This window comes from Carica papaya, chromosome 1 (assembly GCF_054855325.1).
Source record: "Carica papaya isolate Zhongbai chromosome 1, ASM5485532v1, whole genome shotgun sequence".
NCBI classification, from domain to species: Eukaryota; Viridiplantae; Streptophyta; class Magnoliopsida; order Brassicales; family Caricaceae; genus Carica; species Carica papaya.
The window spans coordinates 2,492,118-2,512,960 of NC_142309.1; the positions used below are offsets into that span (position 1 = coordinate 2,492,118).

At 35.8% G+C, this 20,843-nt stretch overlaps 1 protein-coding gene and 1 pseudogene across 3 annotated transcripts; both read right to left on the minus strand.

Moving 5' to 3' along the window:
* Positions 1-1,257: 1,257 nt before the first annotated feature.
* Positions 1,258-4,620, minus strand: LOC110824890 (nucleolar GTP-binding protein 1 pseudogene; annotated as a pseudogene). The gene is made up of 2 exons (XR_015817173.1): positions 4,404-4,620; positions 1,258-3,653 (listed from the first exon to the last, which is right to left on the minus strand). The product of XR_015817173.1 is annotated as a nucleolar GTP-binding protein 1 pseudogene (transcript).
* Positions 4,621-5,512: 892 nt separating this feature from the next.
* ARF8 (auxin response factor 8) lies at positions 5,513-20,533 on the minus strand. Of its 2 annotated transcripts, XM_088213780.1 has the most exons (14): positions 19,902-20,531; positions 19,615-19,727; positions 19,412-19,510; positions 19,228-19,284; positions 18,975-19,130; positions 18,800-18,884; positions 12,003-12,093; positions 11,747-11,911; positions 11,551-11,673; positions 10,513-10,588; positions 9,455-9,602; positions 7,579-8,639; positions 7,309-7,499; positions 5,513-5,942 (listed from the first exon to the last, which is right to left on the minus strand). In XM_088213780.1, exons 1-14 carry the CDS (start codon positions 19,942-19,944, stop codon positions 5,837-5,839), a joined length of 2,514 nt encoding a protein of 837 aa, XP_088069906.1. In that variant the 5' UTR covers positions 19,945-20,531; the 3' UTR covers positions 5,513-5,836. The 2 variants fall into 2 exon arrangements, with proteins under 2 accessions (XP_088069906.1, XP_088069910.1); XM_088213784.1 differs by lacking the exon at positions 5,513-5,942 and having other exon boundaries at positions 7,305-7,499; positions 19,902-20,533.
* Between the last annotated feature and the right edge of the window lie 310 nt (positions 20,534-20,843).

A 20,843-nucleotide genomic window follows, 5' to 3' on the forward strand; every position in this document is an offset into this window, starting at 1 on the left:
CTTGTAAACTTGCCATAAATTTTACTACCTTTACTTATCTGGCTTCCCACATATATCACCACACCACAGGCTGGACCACAAATCTATTCAATTTTCAGATATCCAACTGGACGGTAGCCTAAATTACCATTTTTAGTTCTTGAATTATTTGCAAAGCTACAATCATAATTTGATTCTGATTCTAATTCTAATTTAATTCTTAAATTTATGAAATTATTCAATTTACGATAATTTTCTATGCAACTAAAATTTTTTGACAAAGAACATTAGAAATTACTTTTGTTAAACTGAAATTCAGATAATCACGAGATAATAACCCGTTAGTTTATATTAATATCTCTTAAGTAACTTTTATCAATCTTTTTACTAACAAATCCCTTTTCTTCACTACCTAAATTTTAATGTATTACAAACAAGATCAACCAGGGATAGTATGTGAAGAACCCACCAAGTCTTTTAAATCCTCAACAGTTATAAAGTTAATTACCATATCAAGTTGAAGTTACCAAGTGAAGAAGTAAAATTTTGAGCTATCATCTTTACTGGATTTATGCATCATCTAGTTCCATTCATTTGGCTGAATGAATGGAACCCCATGAATTCCTCAGGTAGAAATCGGACTATTTTGCAAGATGGAAGTGTTGACAGTATAAGCATTCCTAGAAACTAACCTATGACGATATTGGAAGATACAAAATCTGTCTAGCTGTAGGTGAAAAATTATGGACGGGTATGTGGCAAGAAGGAATTGTAGTAAGGCTTTTGAGAGATGCTGCGGAGGAAGAGAGGCTGAGAAGGTATTGTAGTAAAGCCTTTGAGAAATGCCACAAAGGAAGAAAGGCCAAGCCAATCTTCGTGAAATTACGGATAAGAAATCCTTCTATTCTCTGTGTTGCCTTGGCTTTGAGTTTGGGACAGTGGGTGGGATAATCTTTTGATGAATGATTTTTCTGGGAATACATTGATCAACAACTTAGTCAAGTGTAGACATGGGCACGGCAGTCTCAGTTTTTTGACAATGGTGAGATGAAAGAACTCCATATAAAGGACAATTGAATTGGAGAACACATTTCAAATATGCCGGGAGGAGTATGGAATCTAAATTATTTGACAATCGAAACGGAGTTGGAGGTACTAAACAGAGAAAAGAAGAGCAAATTTTGATTTGAACTAAAAAGATTTATATGTTGGAAGCACTCAATTGTCGACTGCATTTCAAACAAGATTCATAACCTGACAAAATTGTTACCCATGGTGTCTAACATAAAACTGCTTAATCTAACATGAGGAGTGTAAGTTATAACAAAGAGAGCAGAGAAGACCTGCTGCCATAATCAGGCTCTCTCCAGCAGATCAAAGATGACATGAACAGATCAATTCCTTCCACCCAAGTGTAATCTGGGTTCCACCATGATAACCTGACCTTTGCTGCCAAAAGGAACATGTTAAGTACTGACAATCAGTTATGCAATCTACCAAGAACAGATGAGTTGGAAAGAACCAACATTCTTGAATTTTGTTCAGTTCTAGGCCCGTTACAAGAGGGACATAGCCCAAGGCCAACATAGGAAATAATACCTGAATCTTTGAATAAGTTATATACCTCGAGTACTCAGCGGCGCTGAGTTTTTCCAATTGACCGTTTCTCAGAAAACAAATGTTTAGGTTTTAAGTGTAGGTATAACTCTATCAGCCTCTCCACGGCGAGCATCCTTGTTCCTTTTCTTAACAGATTTCTTGGCAAGTTTAAGTGCTTTGACCTTTTGAGCAGAGTCTTTGAAGCCTTCTCCAGGGACAACTTCATTTGGAGGTCTTGACCTTGACCTTGACCTTGACAGTGATCTGGACCTCATTCGCAGCTTCTTGTTCTGTTGGCCCATATCGACATCCATACTATCACCATCATGATTATTTTGCCTCTCAGGTGATCTCTCCCTTTTCCGGCCCCGAGACCTACTGCGAGCTCGACTAATTGCCAATGAAGGATCCAGCCCCAACGCTGATAGCTGCCTGCCCATTCTCACTGTGGTAAACTTACCGTGCTTGTCAAACTTCCTCGGCACAGTGGGCCGGTTCTGGGCAGTGCTTTTCTTAATCCTGTGCTCTTGAATTAGCAAACTTTTCTTTTTCCTAATCTCTGCCAGTGCTTCTTCCTCTTCCGGTGTCAATTCCACAGCATCTATTTCAAAATCATCATCTTCCTCCTCTGCCTGCCAAACACCTTCTTCTCGCTCCAATTCCTCAAGCCTGAACAAAATATCAGGGTCAATGAAGTCATACACATTATGACCATCCAAAATTTCAGGCATTATATCTTCCTTCCATTCATCATCAGCCAAGATATAATTCTTCCTCAAACTAGCAGAATAAACACCAGCACCACCATTCTCCCAATCTTTCTCAGTTTTCCTCTTTTCAACCTCAATTGCTTGCTTAGCTTTTGCCTCCAAAACGGCCTGTGGGATAAAAGCTTGCCGTTCTTTCTGGTCACGAGGTTTTGGCATAGCAACATGAAACCTATTTAGGGCAGTCATTTATCTTTTTGGATTTCATCTTTAGTTCTACCCTCTGGTCCAACAACCTCTCGCAAGCAGCATTCTTTACTGCAATAACCCCCTCTTCAGTGAAAGTGCTCATTGTCAATAGAACCCCTCCTTCGCATGTAGCCTCACCTCCCTGACCCATCACAGTTTTCATAGCTTCAGCTTTCATCTCCATGACCAGATTCCTATCTTCCTCGGATATACCATCTAGTGGCTGTAAATCAGTCTTGTTGCATACAATGATCAACGGTTTATTCATAAACAGAGATTTTATGCTGTGAAAAAGTGCTGCCTGTTGAGCAATGCTGTAACCACATGACCCTGAAATATCCAAAAAGAACAATATAGCAGCTCTCAGATGGGCCAGAGCTGTAATACTGCACATCTCAATTATGTTGCGATCTTCAAATGGCCGGTCCAAAATTCCTGGGGTATCAATCACTTGGTACTGTAGGTATTTATAGTCTGTATGACCAACAAAGAGTGACTTAGTGGTGAAAGCATAAGGCTGAACATCCACATCCGCCCTGGTAATTTTGTTCATAAATGAGCTCTTGCCAACATTGGGGTACCCACAAATCAATATTGTTCTAGTATTCGGGTCAATTGAAGGCAGCCTTGCCATGTGTTGTCTGATCTGTTCTAGGTAAGCCAAACTAGGGTTAACTCTCTTTATTACAGTACACATACGTCCAAGAGCAGCAACCTTAAGTGACTTGCATCGGTACAAAGAATCACCGTATTTCAACAATTTTACATAATCCTTTGCAATCTTGCTAATCAGGTTCCTAGCAGTATTAATTTGGCCAAGAGCAAGCTTGTAGTGATCCTTGTTGTACAGTACATGGAGGAGGTCACCATAGAAAGGATGAATACCGTCCAGGCGAGGGAACTCATCAATCATTGTGGAGAGCTTCTCATGAAAATTCTGCTGGGTATACTTTACTTTCCGCATGTAAAACTGGCGGAGGCGGGAAATTGCATAACCCTTGTGGACAACAGTTGGCGTTTGTCGTTGGGTACGAGAAAGGATGATATCAATGAAGTCCTTCCCATTGGGTACCACTGTTATCTTCTTAAAATTATATTGCACCATACTTGTATGTCAGTCTGCATGATCCAGACAGGTCACCTTTAAGTTCAACAGGTATATGTGTTCATTATTACTAAAAGATAAGTAATAGATACCTGTGATTAAGATCACAGGTATATGCATTGCTCAACAGTTCATTTTAGTCCATAGAAAATCAAATTCTACGTTCATGGAAGGAAACAAACACCAAAAAAATTTTTGAGAGGAAAATATGAATTATTAGAAACAAGGAACCGAGGGGGTGCTATGTACATAAAGAGGGAATTTACAACCCAGAAGTCTTCTAAAACCTCATCAGAAGCAAGAGGATGACCCTTCAACATAAAACACTTACTCCCCCAAAGATTAATTCGAAAAAAAAAAGGCTTGCATAATTGTATTTTAATTTAAAATTTTCCAAAAAACAACACGATCATATGTCTACATACACATATACTAGCATATTAATCAGCGAGGACTCGATTTCCATTAAGGAAATTTTCCGACCATTTTTAACTGCATGAATAACACTTCCAAAGACTCCTAGAAACAAACAGATGGAATTAAATAAAAGAAGCAAACATCAATCTCATCACTTCAAAGTTCGAACATCATAATTCCTGACTCCCGCGCCATTGTAACCATACAAACGTAACAATGAGCTTATGCACTAAAAATTCCTACACTTCAAACAAATACTCATTCGAATAAGGCTAAGAAATGCAGAGCATCTAACATAAATAAATGAACAAGCCCCGAGAGTATAGAGCCTGGTGGTGAATGCAAACCTGATTTTGCAGCTCGAAGGAATGAACCGAGTAACTCTAGCGACAAGTTCTGCCTTTGAAGAAGAAGAAGAAGACTGTGAAACCCTGGCGATGGCGGCCGACGGAGAAGTGAGAATGGAAATAAAAAAAATATATATATATATATATATATTAATAAATAAAATTAGGGGTTTTCGGCCTGCGTGTTGGAGAAGAAGAGGAATATGAAGGTTGGCCGGCAAAGAACAAGGGCTTTGACAAAATTATTTTAAGTAAAAATATATATGGTTTTTATTTTTCTAATTTTTAAATTATAAAAAAGACTGAATAATTAAAATCAAAATCATATTCAGATTACAATAAAAATAAAATTAAATTATGAAACTCTACTTTCTACACTTATATTTAGATTATAATAATTTTATTTTAAAAATCCATTGCATGCCATGGTAAATTATAATGGTAGTTTATAATAAATATATATATATATTATACATATAATTAATTTATTAAATCTTTAATTAAAATTTTAAATACACTTGTTCTGAAAATATTATTTAAAGTTTAATGAACTCAGTTGGTATGTATGTTTAAATTTAAAAGAATTTCAGAAGAAAAAAAAATATTGTTTCTACATCATTGTAATCATAATCGTGAGAATTATATTGTTTTAATTTAGAATTATACTGTTTAATTATATAATTACTACTTAATTTATTAAATATTTTAAAATACCAAATATTAAAAATCTTAATATATATTATAACTATAGTAATTAAAATAATTTAATTAATTCTTTAGAACAAAATTCAACTTTATCATCTCGCAAATAAATATTAATAATTTAAAATTTAATTTTATTAAATCAATCGCTATAGATCAATCAACTCATAATATATTTATAACGTAATAAATTTCGCGTTCTCAATAACTTCAAAGCAGAGCAAAAATTTCAAACACTAAATCACCACGTTAGAGGAGAGTTAAACACTGATAAATAGTGACGTACTTCATAAACTCAGAGACAAAACTGTACTACAACATTCCAGCGGTAGGATCAGCTTTAATACTATTAACAGCAAATTATAAGTCATTAATGAAAATAATTTTTGCAGCAGGAGAACCAAATGTTACTTTTTAAAGTACAATACAATTAATTAAGTTGCTGATATTCAAGAATAGCATACCATTTGCAGCTAATCTCTTTAAACATCTGTAATAGTCTGACTCAGATACTTTACTATTCATTACGCGAAATACAAATCGCGGAGCAAGTCATAATAGAGTAAGCACTATGGGAGACCAGACACAATAAGGTACCATTCATACTCAAAGCACTTAGGGAAGGCATCACCGAGTATTCATAGATTTGTAGTTCTTCAATCGTGCTCTCCTTCGAGCAAACCGACAGATGAAGTTACAGAGCTGAAGGCATCGGGCACAACTATAATTGGTTACTGAGCAGAGTTTTGGCTGAAGGATCCAGCTCCGTGCTCACCCATTTTTTGCACATCTTCGGAGGAAAGTATCTTTATATACCAGACATTATTAACAAATGCCCTGCACATAATTACAGAATGGCAGGGAAGAGACATGAGCATACTGAACCAAGTCTTATGCTTAATGACATGGGCATTATGTAAACATTGTTGGGCCAAGAATTATAGATAAATATCACAAGATCTAATATAAAAACTACTTTAAAAGAAAAGAAAGCAAAACAAAGCCATTCATCATTCTGCGCAGATTCGGCATATCCAATTGCTATAAGAATTACTTCAAAGAAAAAAAGAAAAACAAACACTCCTGGGCCATTATAACACCCAATTTGCGGATTTAATGGTGACTAGATTGGGAAAATTTTGTTAGTCTAAATACTCAGGTTGAGATTTCCCAATAATCAGGTGACCAAATTGAGTTTTCAGGATAGCCCAATATCACAAGTATGTAATACACTAAGGACTTGGCAACCTCTGCATCCATGTTATGATAATTAGATCAGACCGAATAGCCAGCTGATCAAACAATAATTTATCCATGTTATCATAACACAGTTGCAAATCCACAAGAATTGTATGTTGCAGAGAGTAAGACTTATTCAGTATCTGGGCCAAGAAAACCCTCCTCAATGTGATGGCATGGGTACGAAACTCCACCCTCACAGTTTATATGCTGCTATACAATTCAGTATCAATGAAATAATTAGGTAGAGTAACCAACTTAAAAACTTAAGCTGATAAAAAGAATCCAAGTTAAGATTTATTTTATATTCTAACAAACACTTTCATGTGCAAGCATAAATTTTTAGCTTAATACATGGACTTAAACTGAGAGCGGCAAAATCTAGCATGAACAATATGACTGCAAGTCAAATAGAAATAAAAAATAAAAAAGTTGACGATCTCTGCACAGCTAAAATGCGCCTTATAATAAATAAAGGAAGACTAAAGATAGAAATGGGAATGGTTTCACAGTTTGGACCAAGAACTCCTAGCTTTGCTAACATGTGAAATAATTGGGTGGGTTAACGAATTACCAAAAGCCTGATTTTTGTCAAACATGCATGCCTATCTGAAGCAATAAAAATATTGATGAAGGATATAACCATATTATGCACAGATGAAGGATAAAAGGAAATAAACAAAACTAGAAGAAATATACAAAAAGTTATTCAATTTCATAAAGCATCCACTATGGATAAAGTTGACGATTTTTCTCTTTTCTTAACGAACAAGTAAATAAGAAGAAATAATAGCAGTTTCATTACCAGCGCAGCTAAATGTTCAATAAGGTAGCCTCCCAAAGTTACCCGGATTCAACAATATCAGATCTAGAGAAAACTAATTTCATGTATGTATGTGCATGCTGTATATATGTGGTACCGCAACATAAGTAAGAACATATTTTTGGCTTCATGATTACTTACTCCCATGGGTCGTCTCCAAGGAGAAGCACATCATTCTCCCTGTCAACAAATACAAGCTGCCAGCCTGATCTAAAAGAGTCTTCTAAGTTCCCCTCAATACCGAACATCTGCGCCAGCTCCTCTCGCAGCTCATGGTAGCTGCTGAACCGGGAAATGTCCAGTGAGCGCCCTATTGACCCGGATTTATAAACCTACGTAAAGTACACAACATTATCCACAGAACATTGACATCGAACTTAAAGATAGATATTAGTTGCTAGCAGTTTTCACCTTGACAAAAGTCCGGGTTGGGGTTGATGAGTCAACTTGCCTAGTGGCATGTAACAACTCAGAGGAGTCTTGCATGCATCCATACAAAGAATTCTGAAATCCAGAATCTGCTAATGGTGAGGACACATCAGCATCAATTGAGGTTGTAAAACTGGGAACAGTTGTGGGGACAAGAAGTCCAGAAGAATCAACATTAACACCCAGAAGAATGGGATTCTGGACATCAGGGTTGCAATTTTCTGGTTCCACAACAGGATCTTTTCCAGGATATGTTGTTGCATATGATAATGATTCGGCAAAAGCAACCTCTGAAGGAGGATGCTTTGGAGCCCAGGACTGTTGGGGTAGCTGCTCAGCAAGCATGGACTGACCAGCTTTGGAGAAGTTCAAAAAGTTGCCAATACCTTCAGGACATGTTGAAGCCAGCATGTTTTGGATAGGACTTATTGGTGATGCGAATGTGGAGTTTGATTCCATTATGTCGGTTTTCCTGAAGGATACTGAAGGTGTATTTGCTTGCTGCCATTGTTGGAGGTGATCATTTTGAATTTTAAGAGCATTATGAAATGAGTAATCTTGTTGCGGTACCTGCTCTTTTTGTTGACCATTTAGTTGTTGCTGTAGATGGTGCCAAGAAATGTTCTCGTTATTTAGAACTTGGCTCTGCGTCTGCATAAGATTATGTTGGTGTGGTTGTTGAGTTGGCAGCTGAGGCTGTGGCTGTGAGTGTGGCTGTGGGTGTGGCTGCTGCTGTTGCTGCTGCTGTTGCTGTTGCTGTAGCAGCAAGTCAGAATTGTGGCCACCTGATTGCTGAAGATAGGGGAGTGGTTGCTGCAGCTGAATAAACTGCTGTCTCAAAGGATCTCCATTTCCCAGATTCTGCAAACCATTTGCCAACATTGCTTGGTATTGTTGATTATGATCATTTGCTAATAAAGTTAGGTCCAGTCTCTGTTGTATCCAGGGAACCAAACCAACAGATTGAAAATTCATGGGGTATAGACCTTGCTCTGCAGTTCCCCCCCTTAGCCACTTTAAGCCACCAGTTTCACCTCTGTTGTCTGTAAAAAACAAAGGTTAACAAGAATTACAAGAATGTAAACAGATTTTGCACTAGAGAAGAATATGGCATGTTTTCAGCTCATTCTGAGACACATCAGCAAATTGGCAATAAATCACCCTTTTTTCAAGGCCTGAAGGAGACTTATACAGCACGCCCTTAACTCTCTCTAAACCCTCCATAGTCATCATGTTCTCAAGGTAAATCACATATAAAGATCATCACCCTACCACGGAGAGAAAAAAATGAGCTACTCCTTTATGAGGTATGACTCTCCTTCACAGACTCCATCTATAAAGACCCTGAAGATTATTAGGTTCCCTTTGGTTCAGTTCTCATCCCCCCTTTGGTTCAGTTCTCATCCCCCCTTTGGTTCAGTTCTCATCCCACTCCTAGCTAATTTCTACACTCAAATTCCATATTACTCTTGATATATATAAAACTACAGTATAATATAGTTTTTTTCTACTGGATATAGTTTTTACCTTCAAGCAATAACTATTCCTACCTAGAATTTCTTGGCAGTAGGAATCAAATTACTACTTCTCAAAAGCAGATATTTGAAATTCATCCACAATGAACTCAAGGTGGAAGTGAAGGTGATTTAAACACGAAAATCATGTTATAAACCTGTTATGAATTCAAACGCTTGAACATGCAGACAGGTTTTCCAAACAAACAAAAGACCAACCAGAGCCCTGGCTTAGTGATAAATCTCTGCCTTAAAGAGGAAGTTTTTGGTTCAAACTCACCAACATATAGGATCAAAAGAGGCTCCAAAGAAAGAACAAGAGAAAAATATCAAGGAACAGATACCATATATAGATGACTGGCCAGGATGCCAAGGACGTTTCAGTCTGAGGGGAAACAGTGATGGATACATGGGAAAAGTTGTCAGAGGCTCAATTTCCCACAGTGATACCCTTGGCTGTCTCTCTCCAGCTGTTGATTCATCCCAACCAACCTACATTTAGAAGTAAAATGAATAACAAAAAACCACAGTAAAGAAAGCAAAATGCTTCTGCCTCATTCTTACTAGGTTTGATCAGTCAAACAGAAACCGGAAATTAAGAAGATAAATTATTAAGCTATAAGAGAAGAAAAGACAGTCACCACCCATAAACATTGAGGACATCAGCCACCCATAAACATTGAGAACATCGTAACGGTTATTTAGAGCATAGATAACATTTTTTTATCAAGTTTCTAAACAGAAAATTTCATCAGAATAGGTTGCATAATTAAACAAAATATTTTATATTCAGGAATGCAGAACTGGAATATGTTTGTTCAAAAAAAGGATAGATAAAAGTAACATAATAAGAGGACGCATGAAGGCAACATAATAAGAAATGGAGAGTTTAATGCATACACCTGAATTACTGAATACAAAAACAAAATGACACACTACAACATTTAGCTATGCAGTTATACATGATCCATAACAGTACAGAAATTCCCATTATACCGGGTCTTACAAACATAATAAGGCTCTTGTAATTTAACTTGTTTGAAAGATTTTAATGCCTATTTAATCTATAAATTTATGGGGTTTGTCAACAAGATATAGATAGTAACCAAGAAAGGGCACAGAAAGAGTTAGCTAGACTAACAACAAAAAAATTTGAAGAGAAGCAGCAAAGAAGGTGTAGGTTCCCTTGATGGTGCTGCTGATAAGTATGGGTCTACTCTACTCCAACAAAAACACTTACTAGTTAAGAGTTAGCTGAGTTAAGCTCAAAAGACCATTACAACTAGCAATGGCAAAGAATCACGAGTGCATTTCTAGAAATACCCACACCACCCACAACCCCTGCAAGAAAAAACCAAAGAATTCATGCATAAAAGTCAAGAATCTCACATAAAATGATTACCTTGACAGATCGCCAGTGAGAATTCGGCCAGCGGACAGGGTCCAAATCACTGATGCCAGTTATTGTACCCATATACCTGAACACAAAAGCCTTCCACAGTAAATATACAACATCTCTGTAACTCTGACATAGAAACAGTAGTTCCATAATTCCATGCCATTCATGTAAGTTCAACAATTCCATGCCACTTATGGTACATACTTTCTGTAATCCTGCAGCTAAAATACCTATTTACAGACAAAAAAAGTTCCATTAAAAATGCTTTATTCAATCTCCTTTAACTAAATTTTAATATTTTTGAAATTGAATTTTGAATGATATTCATATCCTCAACCAATATCCGCTGAACTGGCTCCATTTCTTATTTCCTGAATTCAGGAGGAATAATTTATATGATATCTCAGTCCAACGGCTGCCATAAACCAGAAGCCTACAGTTTTGCCCCAAAAGTACAAAATACATGTGCACATGCATATACTATATTGCACAGAACGAAAAAATGTTCTTCCAAAAATAATAATAATAAAGAGAAATACTATAATAAAGCCCAAGCTCACAATATTAATTGTGAGTACTAGTTTTTTAGCTGTTAGATGTTAATGTCTTAAGAATTTCTGAAAAATTAAAAACTACCAGTTAAAAACTTGTGATTATTATTAATACCATAAGCTCAAAAGGTTATTGTATGCATAAACAATCAGTGGCTGCACACGTGCTTGTGCAGCAGACCCTCAATTGATATAAAGAAGATTACACTTCTATGCATCAGAAAAGCAAAATGTGAATCAAGGTTAGCCATAAACAATAAACTTGAAAGAAAAAGTATGGTACGTATCATTAATTACAAGCACCAAGGGGGTGTCAACCCATGTAGCCATAAACGATAAATTAAAAGGAGATCAATAAATTCAACAAACATAGCATAATACTTCATATGGTATTCTATATTTTTGATAAATAAATGAAAGTAATTCCACAGAAACTTTAAGGAAAGATCATCAACTCAGTACCAAAATGAATTATCAACAACCATAATACCTACGGACACTTGATTCTTCAGTCTCAAATAGCATACGGAAGCGCATTCCAACTGAAATACGTGTGTGAAAAACGGCTTTAACATACTTTGAGAGGGGTATCACAAACTCAGATGGACTAGCCCTGGAGATATTATGAATATTAGTAGAAAAAGGAAAAAGGTATACTCAAAGAAAGGCAGAGAAATCATAGCCACCTTGGGTTATAAAAAACTGTAAAACAGCTATTAGTTGCTGCAGCATGAGCAGCAGCAGCAAGGAGTCCAATATGCATGCTGTCACTAGATAAAACAGAAGATGGCATCACAGTTTGTGGTCGATTGGCACGCCGAATTCCCAAAAGAAGCTGATTCTTTTCATTCCTATTCAAAGGAAATATTACAAGTAAGATAGGAAATAAACAATAAGCATGGAGTAACGGAAATTTGATTAAATTAAAGAAAGAATCTGTACCAAATAAAAAGAACAGAATCTCCGGCAACAAGTCTTTTTGCACTTACGAACACACTCCAGCCAGTAGTGAGAAGATGCCGTTTGGGCTGCCCTGTAAAACAAGAAAAGAAAAAGCACCTCAGCTAAAAAGTACCCAAATGAACATTCTTAACAAGCATGGACCATTTCAGCACAAGTATAAAATTAAGCAAACAAGCATGGAGTAATTTCAGTTTGCAGCACCATAAATAGATTTTTTTTCCCATAAACAAGACAATTGGATTATCAAAAAGAATTTCAAATGTGATAGTAGTAGCAGCTTCCTAACTGCAAGCACAAAGGAATAACAGTAAAGACCAAATGGGATAGCAAGTATTATCCCTAGCATATATAAAACTGCCAATGCTTTCAAATCACCCAGAAAAAAATTCCAAAAGAAAGCATAACCTCGATACAAAATCCTTGCAGCAAATTAGTGATTTTTGAGAATGGTTTAAAATTTCAAAATCCTAATTTGCTTTTGATTGAACTTTGAGATACCGAGGTCCTATAGATAACAATGATGAAAATAAAATTAGATGACTGAATGGGCAGAAGCACAAAACTCGAGCATTTGGTGTTCTCTCTTCCACCTTGTGGATCTCGTGCCCTTTCTTTACTTCTAATTTCGGTAAATCTCCATGCTAGGCAATTATTTAATACAAAAATACTATGGAAAATGAGCCATGAGTACACCTTTTACTTCCAGAATAAAAACCTTGTTCAATGCTACTTTCTTTTAGATGGCTTCAAGTACAGCTAAATTTAAATGATTGAATGGGCAGAAGCACAAAACTCAACAGGGACTCGGATTATCTCTTCCAGCTCATGGGTCTCATGCCTATTCTTTTACTTTTACTTCTAGAGAATCTCCATGGTATTCTTCTACTTTTTTCTTCAGAATCCTTTTCATTATGACACAGTGATAAATGCAAGTACAAGCTGCAAAACAATAGGTGGAGTAGTAAAGTTTGAAATACCACGAAAAAGCCTTTCGAAATTCATATTGGGCATATATGGTTGTCTTATTCCATCAAATGGTGAGAGATGGATCATGCCTGCTTTTTCCGTAGGTTAATTTGCAGGGAGAATCCTCTTCTCCTCTCTGTTTCCTCAACTTTTTATAGACTTTCCCTACATCATAATGCCACATCTCTTGGAATTTGTTCTTCTTTCAAGAAACTTAAACAGGAAGCCTCAGATTTGATTTCTTTGCTTAACCTCCTTAATTCCTTTAATTATTGTTCGTAGCTCGGATTATAGAGCGTAGAAATTAGATTGTTCAGGTGTCTATACTTTATGGGTCCTTTCATGAATTTGTGACTCATTATCCCATTAACCAAATATGGCCTTCACTACTTCTTTTCGCTTGGTGGAAACTCATCTCTAAGTATTATGTCTAATTGCAAGGCATGGAATTTGGGTTCCACATCAAAGGTGCATGACTTTGGTGTGAGGTTTATATAGTTTTTCAAGCTTAAGGCTTTTGAGGTTTGATGTTTTAAATTCATTTCAATGTGTTATAAGAGTTATCCACAATCTCTCTGGATTGCAATCATGCAATGTGGGTCATGACGTCAGAATTGCAGTGCTCATCCAAGACTGGTCAAAAGAGAACTACAGCAAAGCCAGCCTGCAAGGGCACCGAGACTGTAGAGCATAGTGGACTGTTATGTGCTAATTGCAAGGTATGGGACTTGAATTGGGGTGGCAAAACGTGCAGAGTATTCTAACCATAGACAACTCATTTAGTAAACAGGTCCTAATCTCTAATTTCAAACACAATTTGTTTAAAAAATCAGCGAATCTGTTTAGACCCATTTGACATGTTTATCATATAATATGGAATGAGTTAACCAATTAAAACTTGAATTAACTTCTCTAACATGTATATTAAATTTATGTATATTATACTATATACGATCTAAATTCTGTTATAAATGTTTTGTTTAAAAATTAGTAAATCTGTTTAGACCTGCTTGACATGTTTATCATATAATGTTGAATGAGTTGACAATAAAAACTTGAATCAACTTCTCAAACATGTATATTAAATTTATATATATCACACCATATACGATATATATTCTATTTAAATGTTATGTACATACGATTCTATTGAAGTTGAAACGGAATTAAGAATTCTCAGTTAATTCTTTCTATAATCATATTGTATGAATCTTCCAAGATAAGTCTAATAGTCATTTATTTCTTCCCTGAAATGTCGCTTAGAAGCCTTGGTATGTTGGATTTGTAACTAACCCTTGAATTTTATTTATTTATTTATTTTTTTCCTAAAACTAATCCTTAGTTCTTTTTCTATATTTCTGTGTGTTTTTCAGAGGAAGGAGCAAATGACAAGAAAGAAATGCAAGAAATTTCGAAGACTGCTTTTATTCATAACTGCTCCATGATTGTCAGCTTTTCTTTGGGTTAAGGTTCATTGCTTCTTTCAGGTTTTTTGATAAAAAGTGTGAAAATATATTTATGACCGGCACCAAATGAGTGTCAACCCGTATACAACATATTTACATATCCACTAAAACATCAATGAGGTCATCTAATCCTCCATTGAGTGAATAGAATGACCCAACATCAATTTCAGGGTTTTTTTTGCTGCTAGTTTGAAAGAGATTGAATTGCTCTCTTGTATCGAAGGACTTTCTTTCTGTTTCTCTGTTCTTTCTTTTTCCTTTTTCCTTATAGGAGGATCTTGTCCTCTCTCTTGAACTATTTCTCTTTCTTTCAGAAATTATACCAAAAGATATATATATATATATAATGATTAACCACTGGAAATCTCAAGACCCTCTTACCTCCTCTATATATAATGAAAAAAAGTGACCTAAGACCGTAATTTCTTTTTCTATTTGGTTCATCTTGTTCTTTTATTTGATCTATTGAGCTTACAAGTTTTCATTTTTGCTTTTTTTTTTCTTGGAAGAAAACCATGCAACAAACTGGGCCACCAAACATGCACCTTGCTTTAATTGAAACTGGAGATTTCCTTGCAAATTTTAACTATTAATCTTAACATGATACAGATAACCATGTAAATTTTTATTTCAAAAAAAAAAAAAAAGATGGTTATAAATTCATCTTGAGAAGATACCAAAAGTTTCTTTCAGAAATTTGTACAAGCTATACAACAAAATGATATGGCACATCCATGATAGAGAAAGCCATATAAGCAGCAGCAGCAGCACCATTCACAATTCTAGTAAACTGACAACATACTATAAGTAAAACTATGATAAAAAGGATTCAAGAACTTGAATTGGAGTAGGCACAAAAATATCATCAATTATCATAAATTAGGGAAACTAACATGAAAAAATTGGTCCATTCTTCTCCAAAAGAATGAAAGTTCAAACAAGCTAACAAATCCTAAGCAAGAGAGCTGGCTGCTGCAGGAAAGAGTTCATGCCTAAAACACTAAAGTATCTGAAGAATGAAGTATTGGCGGAACATTTCTGACTAGCAAGCAACTGAAGGAGTAGCACAAGTCATTTTGAAGTGTCAAGATTAATTGTCTTGTACTCTCAATGAATAATACGTCCCTGTATATACAAATTCTAGGGATAAGAAAAAGGAAAGTTACAATTAATTACAAAATGTATATTTACTTTAATGCCAGAGTATATTTTATTTTAATATCATTTAATCTAGTTTAGCCCTATTTATACATAAATTACATTCTTTGGCACTCCACCCTCAAGTTGGGGAATAAAGGTTATTCATCTCCAACTTAGTAATGATAGTATGGAATGTTGGACTACTCACGTTTTTAATCAACACGTCTACAAGTTGTAACTTGGCGGGCACATACGGAGTACATATTAGGCCACTGTCTAGCTTCTCCTTGATAAAATACCTATCAACTTCAATGTATTTTGTCTTTCCATATTATATAGGACCGTGAACAAAGCTTATAGCTGATTTGTTGTCATATTAAAGGCGTATCGACTATCCCACTTGACTCTTAGATCTTCCAGGAGCTCTTCAATTATAGTAACTTCCAAACTTCTTATGTAACGGTTTGGAATTCTAACTTTGCGCTTGATCTTGCAACTACCTTCTGCTTATTACTCCTCCAAGTAACCAAGTTACCTCAGAGAAGGGTATAATAACATGTAGTAGATCTTCTGTCCACTACTGATCCTGTATTTTCTATATAGGGTAAGCTTCAAGGATCAACCTGCCATTCCTCTTAAACATTATATCTTTTTCTAGTATCCTCTTTAGTTAGTATAACACTCAATAGGCTGCCTATAAATGCACCTCTTTAGGGTTGTGCATGATGCTTATCACACTCACTGCATAGGCAATGTCAGGTCTTGTGTGCGATAGGTAAATCAACCTTTCAACTAGTCTCTATTAATCCGTTTACCTATTTCTGCGTCCTCTTCCACTAGTCCCAACTTATGATTGGGATCAATAGTTTCACTACTTAGTTTATATGCTAGTTTACTTATATCTTTCAACAAATCATTTATGTACTTCTGTGAGATGAAGATTCCCGAAGTTGAACGAGCTACTTTGATCTCCAGGACGGGATTCAGCTTTCCCAATTCCTTGGCCAAAGCAATTACTTGAGCCTCAGTTGTTTTTCCTCGTCATAGTCTATCACAATAATATCATCAACATATAATAGGAAAACAATAACTCACTGTGAACCTGAGTTCTTGATAAACAGGTTGTGATCACCCTAACTCTACTTGTATCTCATGCCAACATCACTTTAACAATGTATGTTCTTCGGTTTACACACTTTGTTTGTACTCGTGTCGTTGGCAAATCCTGATGAGATTTTCATGTAGATCTCTTCTTGTAACTCTTTATGCAAAAATACATCTTTAACATCAAATTGTTGTAACTGCCAATTGAAGTAGGCAACTTGATATAGCAAAACTTGCATTGTATTCATTTTTACCACTGGTATGAATGTCTCTTGATAGTTTATCCCGTAAGTTTGGATGTAGCCTTTGGCTACTAGAGTTGTTTTGTACACTTCAATTGTTCTATATGTCCTGTATTTTATGGTGTACACCCACTTAAATCCTACAAGTTCTTTTGCTTTGAACAAGTCCATTATGTCCCATTCCTAATTCTTTTCTAGTGTTGGCATTTCAACAATCATGGCAATTTTTTATTTCTCACAGAATAATGTCTCAAATATAGTATTAGGAATAAACTCAGTCTTAAGACTTATGAGAAAATTCTTATAGGACTATGAGCACTTGTCAAATGGCACAACCATGAAATTGGATACAATGGATGTTTTGTGCATTCTCTGGTTCTTTTACTAATTGCAATAGGCACATCAATATTAGGTTGGGTAGGGTTCTCAAGACTTACCTCAATTCCATAACTTGTTTCTAATGGTTGACCTTGCCTCAACTCAGGAGTTGAATTATCTCTCCTTGAATACACCAAAGTAAATCTAGCACCATGTAAGATTTATTGGATAGGCTGAGAGTAAGGGTCTTCTTATAGTGATGTAGGTGGTAAAGCTAGTGCAGATGATAACTGTGGTAAAGCTATTTTTCTTAAAAGTAATATAGCGTTTGGTAACTACTTGTAAAAAGTAACCTTTGTGGTGAGGGGCTATCTTTGTTGGTTTACAGATAAAATGGATTGCACGGAAGCAAAAAATATTTGGTGACTGAAGCACGTCTTTCTTAATAAATGATATAAGGCAACCTTTTTGATGTCATTGTGGGTCAAGGCGCGTGGAAAATTCTGTGACCTTCCTATTTCTGAACTTCATAAGAGATTATTATTTTCAGTCATTAATTTAGTATCTTCTTTATGAACTTTATTTTACTTATAACTTTTTGGCTTACTATTGTCTATAAGACTGTAACTTCTGAAGGATATCTCTTCCTCCTTTCTTTGCATCCTTTTCCACTTACCTTAATATATCTTCTTTGTCTATTAACACAAAAAGTACTTTCAATATGAAATATGATATTATATTTAATTAATTATGTTACAAGATTAATATAAATGTTGAAAAAAAAAATAATAATACTAAAATTAGTTATTGTAATTATTTATTTATTTTTTTTCGAAAAACAATTCTAGTAATTTAAATTATCATAAATATTTACCTCAATTTAATATTTTAATTTCCAAACAACCAATTTATGTTTTTTTTTAAATAACAAAAAACCAATTTATGTTAAAATAAAGATACTGTATACGGGGTTGCATCCCCTTAAAGCTTTTGTTTTTATGAATATATTTATACTTTTTATTTAAATATAATTATTTTAATTATTTTATCCAATATAAATGTTAATCAACAATAATAAATTGATCTTATATCTTAATTTTAAAATATTGAATTATTAATTGATAAAAGAAAGTTAATAAATGTACTCATTGAAAATTTTATTTAACTGTTACACCACAAGCTATTTCTTCAAGCTTTTGTTTTCATCTTTATCAAAACAAAGAACACAGCTCTTGTCTTCTCTTTAAGAAAAAAACTTCTGTTTTTAACATTTGGTCAGTCTTCTGCTTTTTAACAGCAGAAGGAGAAGGAGAAGAGCAAAACAGCAAACAGAGATTCAGAGTGAACATACAGTTTATTTCAACAAGGGGAAGAAAAGCATCAGAAAATTAGTAACTCAAGAATCCATGAAAATAAGAGATGAGAAAAGCATAAGTAACAGGGGAAAAAGAAAGAAACAAATGCCAACAGCTTCTGGCCACTGATTTTTAAACTGATGTACTCATCAAAGTGCTTGGTGAAAGAAAATATTCAATTCTACCTCTAAAGATATGCCGAAACTTCCATTCAACATCATGAAGGTCCCTAGCAATAAGTTCTTGAGCTGGTGGCTGCTGTGAGAAGTCCTGCATGACAGATATCGAAAATGGAATCAGTATCAGCATCAGCATTGAGTGATTAGTTTAGAACAACAGAGATACAGAAAAAGAGGATACCAGCGGAGGAAAGACTTTCTCAGCAGCTCTGCGAGGAACAGAGAATCCTCCATGAGTACTTGTATCACTTGCTGTCAATGTCTTGCAAAAATAATTTGTGGGTTGCTTGCTCGGAATTCCCAACTCCATTGGAATAAAAGCCTCCTTTTGCTCCTCCTATGGAGAAAAAAAGAAAAAAAAACAATCCACAAACCATTTAAAAAACCAATTACATTAATTTCATTCTTGAACTGAACACTAAACTTGTTCTTACTGGAGTCAGAGGCTGTAATGTCATCTGGGCATAAACTTCATCTGTTTCAACATCTGCCTGAAATTACACGCATGATCTATCTTCTTCAAAAAACTTATTGAGCATTAATTACAACTACAACAAAAAATCAAACTCAACCCATTAACTTCAGAAGAAAAAGGTAACTTATAGGACCACCACCCACATGCATAGTCACATTGTGGAGCTGGCATATCAACTGAGGCGGCAGACTTGGGTAATTGGGTATTTGCCCATCAACTTCTTTGTTCGTCGTGGCAGCTACCTGCAAAACTCATATAGCTTCAGACTGAAAACGAAAGTACCCAATACCTCAAGTTACTTGATGGACCCTTTTTTTCCTAATGCTCAGATGAAAAATGGAGAAACCTGCTCGCTGTGACCCTGCGGAAAGTAGACCACACGGCTTCCCACCGTTGGCAGAGACACAAGCGGGCCGGCGCACGCGTGCCATAGCTCGGAATTCAAGCACTTCTTTTCCCCTATCAAAGATGTGATGTGCATATAATTCTTCACCAAATTCAGACTAAAACTATAGCCATGAATGAGCTAAAAGGACTTGAAAGAAACTAAAGTGAAGCACCCAGAGAAAAAGACAATGGAAGCGGGAGGGGTGAAAGAAAGAGAAAGAAAGAGAAAGAAAGAGAAAGAAATACCTTCATGACCCTGTTGACCCAGCCCCGATGTGGAAAGCTTCATAGCAAGCTTTTGTGAATTTTTAGCGTCTATCAACTAAGCAGAAACCAGAAACCCTAACTCACACGACCCAAACTCCTAGCTATCCTAACGATTATCCTCAAAACCACTCTATTCTTGCTCTTATTCTTCTTCTGGCTCATCTCTAAACTCCCAATTTCACACCATCCTCGCACTGAGTAGATCGCGAAACTCCGATATACGAAAACGAGAGCAGAAACCTCGAGAGATCTTTAGCTTTCATCAGACTAGAAGAGCTGACGAAGATCCACAATGAGAATAGAGAAGGCGTTTCTTCCGCAACTTCCTCCAATTCAATACTCAAAAGGGCAATTACTCAAGAGAGACGGCACGTTCTTCGAGATCGCCATGAAAGGAGCCAGAAAGGATAGAAATGGGAAGAGGCTTTTTTCACTTTGGTGGCATATCACTACCAAAGACTATCACTATCTCAACGGAGCGACAGATACTTTGGCCTACAGTTCAGAGAGAGAGAGAGAGAGAAAGGGGGTGTCACTGGCCGCTCTTATAAGGGACCCGACCGAGCTGAACCTGAGATCAGTGGAGAGAGAAAGAGGAAGAAGACGAGAGAGAGGGGGGGGAGGGGGGAGAGTGTGTGTGGGTGTGGAGAGAGTGAAATCTGAACCGTCGAGAGATCCGTACGGGTGAATCTTGACCGTCCGTCTACGTAATGAAATGACAGTAGGCATGTGCCACCATCCTCCAGTGGTCGCTGTCAGAGTACGGATTGCATAAAATAATGTATTGAACGTAATTTATTTATTTATTTATTTATTTATTTACTTATATTTTGACAAAAGAAAGACTCGAATGACTGAGAGTGAAAACAGCGTGTCAATGAGAAATCATTAACATAAAAAAAAAAAAAAACATATAAAAAT